Source organism: Emys orbicularis, chromosome 2 (assembly GCF_028017835.1).
Source record: "Emys orbicularis isolate rEmyOrb1 chromosome 2, rEmyOrb1.hap1, whole genome shotgun sequence".
Taxonomy (NCBI): domain Eukaryota; kingdom Metazoa; phylum Chordata; order Testudines; family Emydidae; genus Emys; species Emys orbicularis.
Genome location: NC_088684.1, coordinates 130671404 through 130688122, shown reverse-complemented (window position 1 = coordinate 130688122; position 16719 = coordinate 130671404). Strand labels below are relative to the sequence as shown.

At 47.3% G+C, this 16719-nt stretch overlaps 1 protein-coding gene across 1 annotated transcript in view; it reads left to right on the top strand.

Annotated features, from left to right (window-relative positions):
- Window positions 1–4437: 4437 nt before the first annotated feature.
- Window positions 4438–16719, top strand: part of ADAM9 (ADAM metallopeptidase domain 9) — a 51997-nt gene continuing 39715 nt past the window's right edge. Inside the window, exon 1 of the mRNA XM_065398223.1 lies at window positions 4438–4528. Within this exon, the coding sequence (XP_065254295.1) occupies window positions 4438–4528 (91 nt within the window). The remainder of the gene's footprint in view (window positions 4529–16719) is intronic.

Sequence of the window (16719 nt, the reverse complement as noted above, 5' to 3'; positions counted from 1 at the left end):
CGTGCCCGCCCTGCCCGCCTCCCCGGCGCCCCCACCCGGCCTGCGCTGCTAGGAAACACCGCCAAAAACCACGCCGGTTAGGCCGCACCGGAGAGAGCGCAACCTATCTCCTCCCGACCAATGGCAGTGCTGAATGTTTTCGAGGAGGCGGGACCTCGGGACGAATAGCTCACTCCACCAATAGATCCGCACATTATCGGCCAATCAGCGACAGGGAAGGAGCAAGCTGGGTTGGCTGGCAGAGAGGGGCGGTACGCAGTAACAAGATTGGTTACTCCTCCGGCCCTGGCGACCAATGGATGAAGAGGGGGCGGGGAAAGGCCACAAGCTCAGGGTAGAGTGGCGTGGTTGTTGCCTTGGGGTGTGTCTACACTGTACAGTGAGCCAGGTTTCAGCCCCAACCTCCTTCCATCTACACACAAAGCAAAGCAGCTTGACTTGGGTCAGCAAGACCTGGTCCTAGGGCCCTGCTGAGGTGTTCAGAGCCCGAGTCCTGCTGTGACTTGGGGATATCAGTGGGTCCTTGGTATCTCTTCTAGGCTGGTACATACGATGTTCAAGTACAAAGTCATAGATGTTAAGGCCAGAAAACCATTGTGATCATCTAGTCTCCCGTTTCTCAAATGCAGCCACCGGGGGTTTTCCTGCGGCCATGGCCATTTCCTGGGCTGGAAGGGAGGAGCATCAGCCGCTCCCCTTCATCCCTGTTGCTCCTGCATGCACTGCCTCTCTGGAGACACAGCTGGGAAAGACAGTGCTTAAGGAGCAATGTGAGGCGGCGAGGAAGGGGTGAGAAGGTGGGCGGCGAGGCGAGCAGCGGCTTGGGGGGCCTCACGGAGGAGTGAGGAGGCAAGCAGCGAGCCAGCAGCAGGGTGAGGAGATGAGCGGGTGGGCTGGCTGCAAGCTGGGGAGTGAGGAGGCAAGCAGGGGTGTGTGTGTGAGGAAGCGAGCGGTGAGGCAAGCAGCGGGCTGGGAGGTGAGAAGGCGAGAGGCGAGTGGGGGAGGTGAGGAGGTGAGCAGCAGGGAGGATGGGGAGGAGTGAGGAGGCAAGCGGCGAGCCAGCAGCAGGGTGACGAGGTGGGGTCTGGCTGCAAGTGGGGGAGTGACAAGGTGGACGGAGGGGTGTCTGTGGCGGGGCAGTGAGGAGGTGAGTGGTGGGTGGGGGAGTGAGGAGGGACACAGGAGCCGGGCGGGGGCTGAGGAGGTGAGTAGCGGGCGCATGGGCAGCAGGTAAAGCCCCCCCTTTGGAGAGGCTAGCCCCCAACTCCACCCTTTCTGCTTGCGCTCTCTTCCTGGCAGCTGGAGCCCCGAGACCCCGTGCACCTGGAGCCACAAGCCCCCTGCCTGGAGAAGCCCCCAGTGGCTCCCCCGTGGCCGGAGCCTAGGGCTGGCCAAAGCCCCATGACCCACCCTCCGCACACCTGCCCGGAGAAGCCCTGGGCTGGCCAAAACCCGGAGTGCTCCTCCCCTCATCCGGAGGAGCTCCGGGCTGGCAGAAGCCTTGAGCCCGCCCCCCTTCCCCCCCGCCCAGAGGAGCCCTGGGCCAGGCACATCCGTGCGTCCCCTCCGCAGACCCAAGGCACCCAGATATGTTTTTCATTATTATTTGGACTTCTATTATGTCAAAGCATTTTTAAATTTACTTCACAATTGTTATACAGACAACCACTTTTACCAAAAAAGCAAAAGAAACAATAATAAAAAAGACAAGAACGTACAAAGCACCTTATTTGTGTTTCTATTCTGTTAGGGCCAATAAAGAATAGAGATAATTGTGCATGTTTTTTATTGTCTGCAAAAAAAACCCAAAACCTTACATAAATAAATTACAATGATTTGGATGTATATATGTGCATATTACTTTATTAACTTTAGGTAAAATAAATAATTTTAGGAAAAAGTGTCAGTGCGGTCACCCGCGAGAGTTGGTGGCTGCACTCTGAGGCCACCAAAACATTTGTTGCGAGAAACCCTGACTAGTCTGACGCCCTGCGTAACATTAGCCATAGGACTTCCCTGAATTCATTCTTGCTTCAAGTCCAATAGTTGTGGTTGGACTCAAGAATATTTTTTATACAAACAACCAATAGTGATGTAAAGATTTCCAGCGAAGGCAAATAATTCACTGCAACCGTTGGTAAATAAATACTACAACCATCTTACAGCACCCCTGCTACCATGCTGAGATACTGGTTCAGTAGTGACTCCAAAAGAAGCGTGCTTCCCATTGAACCATCAGAAAATAAAATAGCTTTACCTCTTAGCTATAATCATGGGAACTCCTGTGATGTGCCTTTTCTTATTCTTTCTACAGCTTTCCTACAAGAGGTGTCAAAGTAGAGAGGACCCTAATTTCCTCCCTGTGCTACTACTCCCTACTTCAGTCCCTCAGCTGAACCTAGCTGATGGATCACCACTTTTTGAGGATGATGAGGGATCATACTGGTTTTAAACCGTACTTGCGCCTAAGTTTCCCTAGGCTGCCTCATGGAGAACTGTTTATCTAATAAAAGCCAGGATCCCTCTATCTGATTAATGAATGTGCAGAGGCAAGCCTCAGCCCCTCTACTGTGTTATTTTATCAATTAAATTACACATTAATGACTGCAGCATCAGGGTCAATGTTTGTGACTATATGCTACTGTAGTGTTCTTCATGCCTTGATGGTGTTTCCCAGCAACAGATTCTGCTAGGGATTTAATTGGTTTCTGGCCTTCCAAGAAAACCAAAGACCTAACATTTCATTAAAAAAAATATTTTTAAGAATATACAGGCGAGTGCCCCACTTTATCCACTAATGGGGATTTGAAATACAAATGTCTTTTTTCCTTAGGTTTTCTTTAAAATATTTATAAAATCACAATTGCAGGATGTGAGGGATCCAATTACTGTATCTGATAATGCTTTCATCCTTGTGCCCTCACTGGCCCCTCAGGTTTCCTGGGCCATCACTTAGGTTTTAAGGCTGGAGTCTCATGCTCTATGACCAATAACCAGGATATTACCTACCATAGTAAAGCAGACTGGGGGTATTGTTTTCTCTCAAAGGTGTCAGATAATATCCCCTGAATAAATCAAGTATAGAATCCACTTTGGGAGAAAACATAACAAATAAGAGATGTTAGTCAGGGTCTTACATAAGGTCAAGGAAAGCTAGCAAACATACTAGCTCCCTTTTTATGGCATGGTAAAAACTGCCTGTGTAGAGGAGTCACTATGTCATGTGGTTTAGTTCCATATTATCACCAGCTATGATTTCCTGTGGGGTGGGGGGAATGATATGTCCAACATGCACATTGCACTTTTATTAACATACATATTTTCTTCATAACGTCACTTCCCTGAGACATTTCCAGCTTCTGACTCTCGCCCTTGTTTACTCGAGGGCATCAGATAACCTGTATTTAAATCTCAGAACCCAGAAATTAAACATGTCCTAGTTTCATATTTACTAATTTCCCCCAAAGTCTTCATCTTCAACGCTTTTCTCATATCCCTGGATTTTTGTTTTGTTATAATACCAAAGTCTGAGCCATAGGAAGACTCATTCCATGAAGAGTTCTTCTACCTGTGTCGAGCACACCCTTTGTTGTATGTGTTGTTTTGCAGAGGTGAGCAAGGAGCCTCGATTTAATTTTGGATGAAATTTCCTGACACTTTGAGAGTTAGTTTAGTTTCTTTGATTTTTCTCTTATCTGGAGTTCACTTGTCTGAATTTCAGCTATACAGATACACAGGTAAATGTGCAACACTTATTTGTGAATTTGTTTCTGAAATTACCAAGTGTAATCCACCCTGCCCCCAGGATGTACCTTTCCCCAGCTCCTTGTGCCTCCCCCACCCCTGGATTTCCGCCTGGGGTGACCAGATATCCGGATTTTATAGGGACAAGTCCGGATATTTGGGGCTTTTTCTTATATAGATACCAACAGGACCCCCAACCCCCTGTCCCGATTTTTCATACTTGCTGTCTGGTCACCCTATTTCTGCCCCTGGGGTGTCCCCTGTGCCAGCTCCTTGTGCCTATTCCTTTCCCCGCGATCCCTGCCCCTGGGGTGTCCCCACCCCAGCTCCTTGTGCCTGCCCCCCCGTGGATCCCTGCCCCTGGGCAGGGGGCTGAGAGCCATTGAACCCAACTGTAAACCCTGTGTGTGATGGAAACCGCTTCCAGCCCGGGGGCAGCAGCCCCCCCAATTCCAGCCCCTGTGCCCCTGGGGTGTCCCTGCCCCAGGTCCTTGTGCCCCCTCCCCCAGCGTGTCCCCAGGTCCTTGTGCTGGGCGGCCCGGATCCCTGCCCTGGGGTGCCCCCGCCCCAGCTCCACCCCCGGCCGGCGGGAGGAGGCGGCCCGCGCCGGGGCCGGGGCTGGCACTGGGCTGAGGAGGCCGCGCCGCGCAGGCTCCATAGGACGCCGAGCGGCCGCCCGAGCTGGAGCCGGGGATGGGGACGGGGATGGCCTGGGCCCGGGCCGCGGGGAGCTGCCTCTTCCTCCTGCTCCTCGCGAGGCCGGGCCTGCCGGCGGAGCGGCCAGGTGAGTGCGGCTCCGGGGGGCTGCGGGGAAGGACCCGCGGTGGGGCTGGCAGGGGCCCCTGGAAGCGCCCCCGGGCTTCCCGCACACAGGAGTCCCGAACCTGGGGGGTCCCAGCCTAGAGTCCCCAGCCCGTGTGAAGGGCAGTACTGGGGGACAGCAGCCCCCCATTTCCCAGGGCTCCCAGCACAGAGAGGTCCTGAATCCAGGGGGTCCCAGCACAGACCCCAAACTTCAGGGAAGGGAAGTGCTCTGTACAGGACCCCACAGAGCTCATGAGGCTGTGTGAGCACATGGTCCCCAAAACCTTGTGTAAGGGGCAGCGCCCTGTGACAGCCGTCTGCCCCTACCTCTTCTTCCCAGGGATTAGAGCACATCATAGAGGTCCTGGATTCGGGGAGTGCACTACGGCCTTTGGCATGGGGTGCACCCTGGGCAGCAGGGCCCCGAGCCCAGAGAGCTCTCGGAATAAATGTGGGGACCCCAGGAGCTTGGACAAAGGGGAGGCCTTTGGGATGTACCTAACAAAAAGATCTAGCTGTGATTCATGATTACAAATTTGCATTTGGTTATCTGCTTTGAAAATGGCCCTTGTTGTTGAACCGAATTTGAATGAGTTATCAAAATCTCATTTATGTAAGGCATGTACTCAGTTAAGTTTCCAAACCAGGGAAACTGGTTTCTTTAAAGGCAGATATGGAAAAGATCCTTCACATCTCTGTTTTTGCCCATGGAAACCTGGAGTGTTGGAAGATCAGCCTCAGGGTTCTCAAACTTCATTGCACCACGACCCCCTTCTGACAACCAAAATTAGTTCGCGACTCCAGAGGGAAGCCTAAGCCTGCCCGAGCCGCGCCGCCCCGGGCGCAGGGGTCAAAGCCAAAGCTCCACCACCCTGGGTGGGTGTGGATGGAGGGGGAGAGGGGGAGAGCCAAAGCCCAAGGGCTTCAGCCCGGGGTGGGGGGCTTGCAATCTGAGCCCCGTGACCCTTGTGCTTCAGCTTTAACCCCGGGCCCCAGCAAGTCTAATGCCAGCCCTGGCGACCCCATTAAAACAGGGTTGCAACCTACAGTTTGAGAACTGCTGATCTACCTCATTATCTTCTGGATTGTAGAGTTTTCTGACTTTTGAGAGTATGCTGGGTTTTACCTCTTCTGTCTGAAAAAGAATCTTTATCCCCATCTCAAAAGATAACGTTTTTAGTATTTTAGTCCCTGTTAGTAATTAAATAGGTGGCAATTTTTTGCCCTTTTAGCATTGTGCTGAAGAAGAGAGTTTTTATTGAGTTCTGATTGATATTTTAGTAGTATGACATGGATGTCACCTTTTTAGTTTGCATATTTTTTTTTTGTATTTGCAAAAGACATAATGTCATATGTGGTCTAATAAAATTGAACTGAATTGATACACCGGGAGGTGCTTTCGGCATGCAGACTTCAGGCAAAGGGGAGACCCCAGTGACAGGAGTTCCCCGCTTCAGGGAAACCCTGGTATCCAGACCTCTAAATCCTCAGCTAGGGGAGCACTCTTTATCAGAATGCCACAGAGGCACTCCCCTATCTCTGGCTAGGGGAGCAAAGCAACCCCCCCCCCCCGAACTTCATGTAGACATCTAAAACTTTGGTCAAGGGAGAGCTTTCTGTGATAGAAGCACACCTACCATGGGGACTCCTGGGTCACAGCTGCCCAAAAACCCTGGGCAAGGGGGGCACTTTGTACAGGCATGCCCTCCTACCCACTCCCTGCATATGCATCCCTGAAAGCCTCTCATAAGGGGATATGCACAATGCAGCAGCCTCCAAATCCAGGAAGCTCCTCACATAGGGATCCCTAAAACCTGAGGCAAGGGAGAGTGCCCTGAATAGACTCCCTGAAACCATGGGGCGCCCAGACTGCCAATCCCCAAACCCTCTGAGAGGGAGAGTGCCTAATTGGGGATGTCTGTCTAGACTCAGGATGTGATGTGAACACCTTGTATTCACTTCTGTCCCTCAGAAACCCCAGTGTGTGGTAAAGAGGATCTTCCAGACTCATGAAGGGCATTCTGTATGTAGATCCCCTCACCCTCCAACTAAACATGGGTGATGCTGTGTGTTTTGTACAGACTTCCATGAAACTGTAGAGGTGAGGGCACCCTGTGTACTCACCCCTGCAACCGCCATTACAAACCCAGAAGGTGTCATATGTACTCTTTACTACAACGGGATTATAGGGCATTCTGTGTATCAACCCGCATCACAAACTTGGGGGGTGTTGTCTACACAGACCCCCCAAGAATGGGATGTTGTGGTAATCTTTATGGACAGCCCCCTATCTCCCGCCAGCTAGGGGACCCTATATATAGAACCACCTAAAAAAGCACAAAGTGTAACCCTCTCAAACCTAGAAAGGTACCATGTGCATAAATCCCCTCCAAAAATGGGGTGGTTGAGGAGCTGTCTTATACAGACTGCTAATGCCTCACCCCAAAATATTTGAAGATAGGGAGGGGTTCCCTCGGTGCTTATATCTCAAAAACACAGGAGTAGGGGTGGCTATGCAACTTTCCTGTGTGCATCTAAACTCCCCTGTCCCCTGGATAGGGAATTGATCTTCTGTTCTCTGACATCCCTTGTTTAGTGTGCTCCTATAATGCTGATTTTCCTGTTGTGCACATGCTATGGGCTGAAATGTCTGAAGTCTGTCATCTATTGTCTCCCTGTAGTGGAAGGACATTACCCTGCCCTACCCTTTCTCTTGGATTCCTCTGTTTATCGTAAACGAAGAGGTTCTTAGCTAGAGTTTCCTGGCATATTTATTGATTGGTGTTATCTGAAGCTATGACATTGATGCTGTGTGCTGAAAAACCACATTTTAATTAATTATTTGCATTACCATAGCGCCTAGGGGCCCTAGTCATGGACTAGGATCCCATTGTATTAGATCCCTTAGAAACAGGATAAAAAGATGGTCCCTACCCAAGTATAGATCCTTATACAATTTAAGTATAAGACAATAGGCAGTAGATGGATACAGACAGATGGGGGAGTACAGAAAACAGTAAGACAGTATTGAGCATGGAATAGGCTGTGGTCTCAGCACACTATTAACCTAACTGTTGTCAAGTTTTTGTAGGCATCACAGCAAAGGAGTTTCCAGGAGGATAATGAGTTAGTTTTGCAGACATTTATGGAGACCTCGTTCAAGCATGAGGGGCAGCATGGAAGAAAGCACAAAGGTGATTGTGTGAAAATTTAACAAGTGGGTGATGGAGGCTGGCATTGTGGAACGATAGAAGATGGGAATCGACATCTAGTGGCGAATGAGAGATGATAGGTAGGATGTGGTTAGGCCACAAAGGGCCTTGAAAGTGAAGACACAAGGTGCTGGTGTTTAATGTGATTGCGGGGGTGAAGCAAGCACTGCAGAGGGATGCAAAAAGAAGGGTGACAGTCAAAGCAATGGGCTAGGAGAATGATTTTTGCAGCAGCATTCTGAATGGATATGAACGGGGCAAGATTGCATTTGTCAAGGCCAGAGAGAAGGATGTTGCAGTAATCAAGACATGAGCTGATGCGAGTTATATGGGTAGATAAGAAAGGCCATTTCTTAGAGATGTTCTGCAGAAAGAATTGGCCAGATTAATAGCCTGGAGGACCTAGAGAGAAGTCCTAGTCAAAGATGATGCCCAAATGATGGGCCTTAACTGGACAGCACCACTCTGTCACTATAAAGAAAGGAGGTAGTAGGGAGGGCTTGTGGGGAAGATTAGGAGCTTTTAGCCATATTAAGCTTGAGCTGACAGCTACACAACCATGAGGAGATGTTAGAGAGAGAGGCCAAGATTTTTAGTTTGGGCAGGAGACGGGTTTGGAGTGTAGCAGTATATCTGTGAGTCACATGATTATGTTGCTGTTATCTTTCCCCTTCCCTGTCTCATTCCTCCTGTGTCTGTTTCTTTCACTTGCTATGTTTTCAGGGTAGGTTGTAAGCTGTTTGGGGTAGACTGAATCCTAGTGCAGAAGACTGAGTAAGTGTTGGTTTGGTGTACCCTCAGAATAGCAACAGCATGTCAGAGGTGGGCAGGACCCCCATCTAGGTGAGTGAGATAGGAAGATGGCTTAGTGGCAAAAAGAAGAGACGGTTCACACTTAAAGCCCTAAAAGTGCAGATGTTCTTTCAGGATACAGCTGGGGGGAGGTCGAGGGGGACGACACTAAAGGATGTAAGGAGGAGAGGGGTTTGGAGCTGTAGGCTGAAGTGAAGAGGGAGACTTTAATGGTAGAGATCAGGGCTTAAATTCAGCTGCAGCTGTCCAGAGTGGAGCTCCAGTAAATATTTGCAACCCCCCTGGAGTTTTTATAGCATGTTGCAGAGCATGGGGGGGCTCCAGGAAATAATCTATAAGAATTTAAGCTCTGGTAGAGATGAAGAGGTAATGGCTCAGAAGTGGAGAGTTTTGAACAGACTGAGCAGCACCAGTAAAAGAGCAATCAGGAACAGTCTTAAATGATGTGTCTTTTGAATATTTGTTTCTAATGTTAGAATGGTCAGTTCTTCTTGTGAGGGCTAACAACTCAGTTCCTGCCTGCAGTTGTGGAAAATACTGTCCACCACAGAAGTGTTTCTATCAAATGTTTGTGTGACTACTAATTATCTTCTAAGAGTTCAGTTCAACTAGTCATCATCTACGTGTCAACAGAGGAAGATAATAGCTTTCCTGTGGCTCAGACCTCATTATAAATAAGAGGGGAGAAACACTGAAGACTTCAGGGGAAATTGAAAGCCAGGAACTACTTATTTTATTATATCAGGTCACCATGAATGGTTTCTTCCACCTATAATGTGATTATTTTGAACACACCCAAATAAATAGACGGAAGTTGGAGCGTCACTCGGAAACTGATGATCAGTCACTGAGGAAGCCATTATCACAAAAAGATGTACATTAGTAAATGCCATCAGTTATGTATGTTGGGCATTATTTTCCCTACCTGTACCCCTAGAAAGATCAAATATTAGTCTAATATAGTAGTAAAATGTTCTAACATTGCGTGGGAGAGGAGCTATGCCTCATGCTTACTAGAGTTTCTGACTTTCAGGGTTTAGTTTTTTCCCTGATATTTGGAGTCTTATACCAATTCTGACTTTCTAACTACATATTTTATCAATTAAAAAAGTTATTTTCAAAGCACATCTCAACATTTATGCTCTGAATTTTCCTGGCAGTTGCAATCTTCAGTTATGAGAATTCTCTTGTTTAACACATGAAAATTGCTGAGCTGCCTTAGAGAGCTCCCTCCGTCTCAGCAACACAGATGAGGACAGAACTCAGCAGAAAAGTCAGGGGATAGGAGGTTGTTTTCCCCTGTAGTGGAATAAAAGGTGGAAGAATAAACTTAAAAATAGTGAGAATTGGTTCTTTCAGTGCTTATTTAAAAAAAAAAAGAACTTTTGAAAATTTACTTTATGGTAGCTTAACACTGGAGAAACATAACTGCTGGCTTTACCTGAGCTTTATGGGACCTTGAGTTATGTGGTTAACATTAAATATCTTGGTGTATATCAGGGGTTGGCAACGTTTGGCACGCAGCTTGCCAGGGTAAGCACCCTGGCGGGCCGGGCCAGGCCAGTTTATTTACCTGCTGACGCAGCAGGTTCGGCCGATCGCGGCCCCCACTGGCCGCGGTTCGCCGTCCCGGGCCAATGGGGGCGGCAGGAAGCTGCGGCCAGCACATCCCGCGCCGCTTCTCGCCGCCCCCATTTGCCCGGGACGGCGAACCGCGGCCAGTGGGGGCCGCGATCGGCCGAACCTGCCACGTCAGCAGGTAAATAAACTGGCCCGGCCCGCCAGGGTGCTTACCCTGGCGAGCTGCGTGCCAAACGTTGCCGACCCCTGGTGTATATCCTCTCTTGTGGTTCAACTTGTATGAAGTCTAGTTTGTTTTGGTAACCAAAAATGGCCACCATACTTAATTTGTTTGAGATACTAGTATGATGGGGTTGGGGGAGAGGAGAGTCTAAGATTAGGGAGCTTGGAGAGTGACTGTCTAAGGTCAGAGACAGTGGAGCAGGTACTTGGTATGTTATGAAAACCAGGAAGAAAACTTAAAAAAAAATTGGATTCAGAGATGGCTTGGAAGCCAGTGAAGATGGCAAAGAATCACACTTCCTGTACAAGAGAGTAGTCATCTGGTGCTTTCTGGACATTAGCGTAGGAATTAAGAAAGGCCAGAAGCAGGCATGGTAACAGTCTAGACCAGTGTTTCCCAAACTTGGGATGCCGCTTGTGTAGGGAAAGCCCCTGGCGGGCCGGGCCGGTTTGTTTACCTGCCGCGTTCGCAGGTCCGGCCGATCACGGCTCCACTGGTCGCGGTTCGCTGCTCCAGGCCTTCCAGCAGCTCCCATTGGCCTGGAGGGAAAATGCTGCAAGAAATAAGAAAGTTTAGGGTCAGAGAAGACTCCCAAGATTTCTGGTCTAGGATAAAAAAATTAAAGTTTGAAGGCAGGGGACAGTGAGGAATCTCTTTCTGGCACGGGGAGAACCTGACTTGTTTCTAAAGTGCTTTGAAAATAGAGCAGCACTACGTAAGTGCTAGGCACAGTCTAGCCTATGAAGTGTGAGCTTCGGGGATCAGTATGCCTGCAAGAAGCTGGTGACTTTAAATGAAACGGGCAGATCTTTGGAGGTAGGCTTGTTCCGCACATACTACAGTCCTGCATGCTACATGCATTTCTTTAGCCTGATCGCACATTTGCTGAAGACCAGTAGACACATAGGCTCCTCGACAACCCTGGTTAAACTCTCAGCATTCTGGGTCTGTATCCTAGATTGTGTACAGCTCTCACACGCAGCTTGGCATTTGCATTAAGGAGGATGGGGTTTGTATTAATCTCTAAATAATACATAAAAGTGAGCCCAAGCAGTATTTTCAAAACAAAGCTGAAACATCTTAATTTCCCCAAAGCCATAAAAGATGAAAACTTGCTTCTGCCGCGAAGTATACTGTTTGTATTCTAATCCCATAGAAGGCCTCAAATGCAGTAAAATTCTAAGGTCTCGCCCCTTCCCCTCTCCCCCAATGCTCTAATGTTGTTCATGGAACAACTTATTGTGCATGAGCATAAAATGAATTGTGTAATTCACCTTTTCTGTTACTCAATGTAATTATTTAATTATATTTCTAAGTACTTAAGTAATAGGTATCTTTTTATAAATGTGTTTTAATAATCATGAGTAGGTTAGAACTCATTATTATTGCTAATTGTGATGTTTTCTGAGTTGCTAGGTTTAACTTATTGTGTATCTGAGTCATTCAAGTTTATGGTAAATGAGCCAATTCCTGGGTTGGTGGTACTCCCACAGCAAGTTCAATGCACACGTGAACAACACTGTTTGTTTTTTACATGTGCTTCCATGTGAAAGTTTTTTCTCCCAGAAGGCTCAGTATTGTGAATTGGAAATTCAGTAGAATACTTTGAAGTAGGGAAACCCAGTTGCTGCAGTATTAGTGGAGGTCTTCTGTGTAGTAAAGTTCATAATAACCATGAGAAGGAGCAAGCAAAATCAGCTGGTGTCAAAGTCTAGTCTCTTCTCTCCCTTTAAGAGGTGGTGATATACACACCCAGAATAAAATAAATAAATCCACGCAGCAAGAGGCAAAAGATTCCAGGAAAAGGGGAGCCCTGTGCCTGAGTCATGCTGTACAGTTATTGCTGGTCCTTCCAGTGCACTGCTGGATCCAGGGATGCTGCCAGGAGTAGGGTCTTCTCTCAGTGACAGAATCTCTGCATCCATTCATCTCTTTGTTTAGAGAGGTGGGGCGAGTTTTTTACCTGCCTTTATTGCTCTGACTTGGCTATCAGCAGTCTGAACTAATGCATTGGATCACACAGTCGGTGTGACCTATGCTAGGAAAACGATCTGGTATTAACTACTAGTTTGTTGCCCATCATAGCAAAGCTTCAGTTGACTTTTTGTTCATACTAGGGTCTTTAACACCACTTGAAGGGATCTGGGGAGGAGTTGGGAGTCACTGGCAATGTGTCACAGTCAGGGCATATCCCTCTAATGTAGACACAGACTATGTGATGTGGTGTTGTAGTTCTGATTGCAATTAAACCATGGAAAGATCTGTAAGTGTGTCCAGGTTGTAAAGGCTGGGGTGGGAGAAGCCATATGATACTAGTTATCATCTACAGATCCTCTTGCGTGAGCAGAAAGGGCCCTAACTGCTTAAAATGCCGCCTTAAAACTGTACAGGGCTTACATGATTGTGTGCTGTATTTTAATGGTTCTCAAACTCGCACACACAGTGGACCACTTGCAAAGTTCCTCTTGTGACTCACTTTCCCCTCCCACTTCCGATTCCACACCTTCCACTTGGCAATTGGAGCCCGGTTAATTGAAAAAGTCATTAGGTTAATATTAATGAGACAAAATAATTGCAATGGGTGCAGCTGCTCTTCTGCTTGGGAATGTGGTCACAACTGAAATTACACTTAAGAAAGAATGACCAAAACAGGTGGTTAGGTTTGATGAGGAGTGTGGTACAAATGACTAGACCAGGGGTGGGAAAACTTTTTGGCCCGAGGGCCACATCTGGGTGGGGAAATTGTATGCAGGGTCATGAATGTAGGGCTGGGGCAGGGGGTTGGGGTGCGGGAGGGAGCGCGGGGTGTGGGAGGGGGTGCGGTGTGCAGGAAGGAACTCAGGGCAAGGGGTTGGGGTGCAGGAGGGGGTTCAGGGCAGGGTGCAGCAGGGAGCTCAGGGCAGGGGGTTGAGAGCTTAGGGCAGGGGGTTGGGGTGCAGAAGGGGGTGCGGCGTTCGGGAGGGGGCTCAGGGCAGGGGGTTGGAGTGCAGGAGGGGTGCAGCAGTGTAGCCTATAGGACTAACCTGCTTGCTTGTGTGTGTGTGTGTGTATGTATATATATATATATATACACACACACACATACTTTTCTTATAGTTTAAGTATTTGGTTTATTGTAATAGGTTTATAATTTATATTAAAGTAAGTTTGACTTTAATGAAAGAGACCTACAGGCCATATCCTGTATATTAAGCTAAGGCAAAGTTAGCATATCTATATCAAGACTTTTACCCAGAAAAGTAAAGTTGACCTATATCTTGTTACCTATAGATGAGTACCCACGCCTATGTCTGTGACCTTTTATCTAGACCAATGGAGAATGGCATAGGGGGTCTTTCAATGTTGTACCCACAGACTTAACAAGTACACCACAAGAGACTGATGTGCGTACATACCTGTCATCAATACGCACATATATATTAGCCTATGGGGTAAGTGTACCCTAACATTTCTGTGGGTGAGGAATGAAATTTGGGCATAAGAGGAAGGATTTCCGGCATTTGCCCTATAAAAGAAGTGACCCACCTCAATAGAGTACTCCATTTCTCACTTACTTACTTCCTCCACTCTATTGTGAAATCTGCCATATTTAATGGAATCTTAATCTTTTATCCTGAAGGAGTCCCAAAATGTTCCACAAAGTATATGGGGTTCCCTTCACTCACCACTCAAATGCAGCCACCACTTGGTGTGGGATATGAAAACGGTTTAACAGTGGACAGTAATGATTTACAGAAATCTGGGACAGGATGTGAAGAAGAATCTCTCTGCAATTGAAAATGGAAGTGCTAGAAGTGGCAAGTGTGGAGTTGTCACTTATGAGAGTGTAGACTGTGGTGGCTTATCCCAGGGAAGGAAGCGGCCCTTCCCTCTGTTATCTTCTGACTGAGGATGTGACTGTCGGATGCTCTTTACCCTCTCTAGACTTTATGAACAAGGGCTATTGTGAGCTGGGGTTATAGCCTTCTGGCATATCCTCCAATCAGTAAATCAGAGTAACTAAAGAATGTTTTACTGCAGTATATGCACTACACCTTCCTTTTTTCCAAGAAGTGTTGTAGCTCTGTAAGTGACTACACTTTGCTAGTGTGATTTGAAACTCTCTGAGTGGATAGCAGGGTGTGGGAGACCGGAATTGAAAATACTCTAATTGCTTTTGCTTCCAGGCTGAGATATTGTTGGTGGAAAAGTGCCTGGGGTTCCAATCTCTATTTGTCACTGCAGCAGTGTCAGTACAGAACCTGTCTGGTCCTTAAAACTAATTCTGGGCATAAGCCCAATTGTTGGTGAGGAAATTGATTAGCTTTTCAGGGCTATGAAGAGTCTTCCAGATGCTGTTTGCCACCTAAGATAGGAAAAGCGGGTCTTCTTTTGTGCAGGCTTGTTTTTCGGTACCTCTGTAGATCACTGTTAGTTTTAGTTTTGTAACTGTGCCCAAAGGTGTGCGAGGTGCCTTGCGGAAACAAAAAGAGAGAGCTTAAAGCCAATACATCTAGACATGAGCAAGCAGGTAAAAATAGGAAAAGAGGAGGGGATGAGGAAGCATAGCAGTATTTCCATAAAGGCTGCTGTATTATGATCATGTGGTGGCTCAGTTTAGATGTGTGCACATTTGAAGACTTTATAAACGGATAAATATACTGCTGATTTATTGGGTCCCCTCTCATGAGCATTGGAGAAAAACTGAGTCTTAAGGAGAGATCTGAGAGGATGGCTTGGTGGATTGGAGCTGGGAGGGTGTCCCTTGCTTAGGGAGAGAAGTAAAAGAATGCACGGAGGAGTCTGTGGGGAAAAGTAGATGAATGGGGTATCTAGATTGGCATTGCTGACAGCAGAGAGGGTGAGGGGTGCTAATAGACAAAGCTAGGTCAGATACATAGCCAGGGCTGGAGTTATGTAGGGCCTTACTGATGGCAAATTTAACCAGCACTTCGTTCACAAGATCACAGTACAGTGGAGAGTTAGCTTCCAGGATACAATATTATTGTAAAAAGCAACAGAGGGTCTTGTGGCACCTTTGAGACTAACAGAAGTATTGGGAGCATAAGCTTTCGTGGGTAAGAACCTCACTTCTTCAGATGCAAGTATTATTGTAGAATAAGATGGGATTCTGGTGATGTTTAAAACCTCTGAATTGAGACTTGAGACACCTGGTTCTATTCCTTGCTCTGCCACTAGCCTGCTGGGTGACCTTGAGCAAGTCACTTCAATTCTCTGTGCCTCAGTTTCCTTATTTGTAGAATGGGGATAATGATACTGACCTCTTTTGAAAGGGCTTTGAGATCTGCTGATGAGAGGTGCTATATATGAGCTAGATTTTATTATTAATTGCAGTATCACAAATGTGATTTGGATTGGCCTGTCAGTCTAGTGGTAGCTTGACGTGTTGCCTTGTGGGGGACTGGAGTCCTGGTTCTGAGATTAGTCCCTCACATTCAGATCTCTTCTCCCACGAGGGACCGAGCCAACTGCAGTCAGTCAGTTGTTCTCTGACATACACAAAGAGATATATTCAGCTGTTCTGTACCTGAAGCCAGACCCTGTCAACACACTGAGAGGAGTACAAGATGGGCTGGGCCGGGCCATGGAAGCCAAAGTTTAATTTAGCGATTAACTAGTTGCCATTGTACAGAGAGGCAAGAACCCGTCTGTCTGAGAGCACTTTAAAAAGGCCAAAGACATGCAGAGTATCATGTTGTGTGGACAAAACAGACTTGGATAAACTCTGTGTTTAAAAACTGGGGGTGGTTTAGGTTTGTGTCTCTCTTCTCAGTGAAGTATCCATCATTAAACATAGGGTACAGTTCCTCTCTGGGTTTGCAAGGCAGAGCTACGTATCTCATAGTAAGAGTGTCCTCCTTTTTGTCAACCCTTTCAACAATGATCCACTAGAGAGAAGCACAAAGCTGCACCATGGGTAAGTTTACCCCCCACCCCCTTCTTGTGTCAAAAATGTCTGAACTGTACTGCATAAATGTAATATAGACAGAGCTCCCTGTCCTTCTCTGTCTGTACAGTGCAGAGTGCACTGAACAGTCAGTGAACAGCAGGACTGGTGCAGGAATCTACTAGTAAGTAAAACTCAAAGTTTTTTCTTCACTGACAAAAAGGCTTCTTTGTTTTAATGAGAACTGACATGCTTTAGGATTTTATAGTGAGATAACCAAGTGGAGACAAGGCACCTGTAGCTTTTACTGCAAAGTACCTAGGGAGGCTGGACCCTATATCCTTTGTTTGCGATGGATTTCACCTAGTTTACTTCATGGTAAAACTGCAGCGCCTTGTCTCCAGTATGTTTTGACATCAGGGTTGCTGCTGCCATGGTAAAAACACAGATTGTTT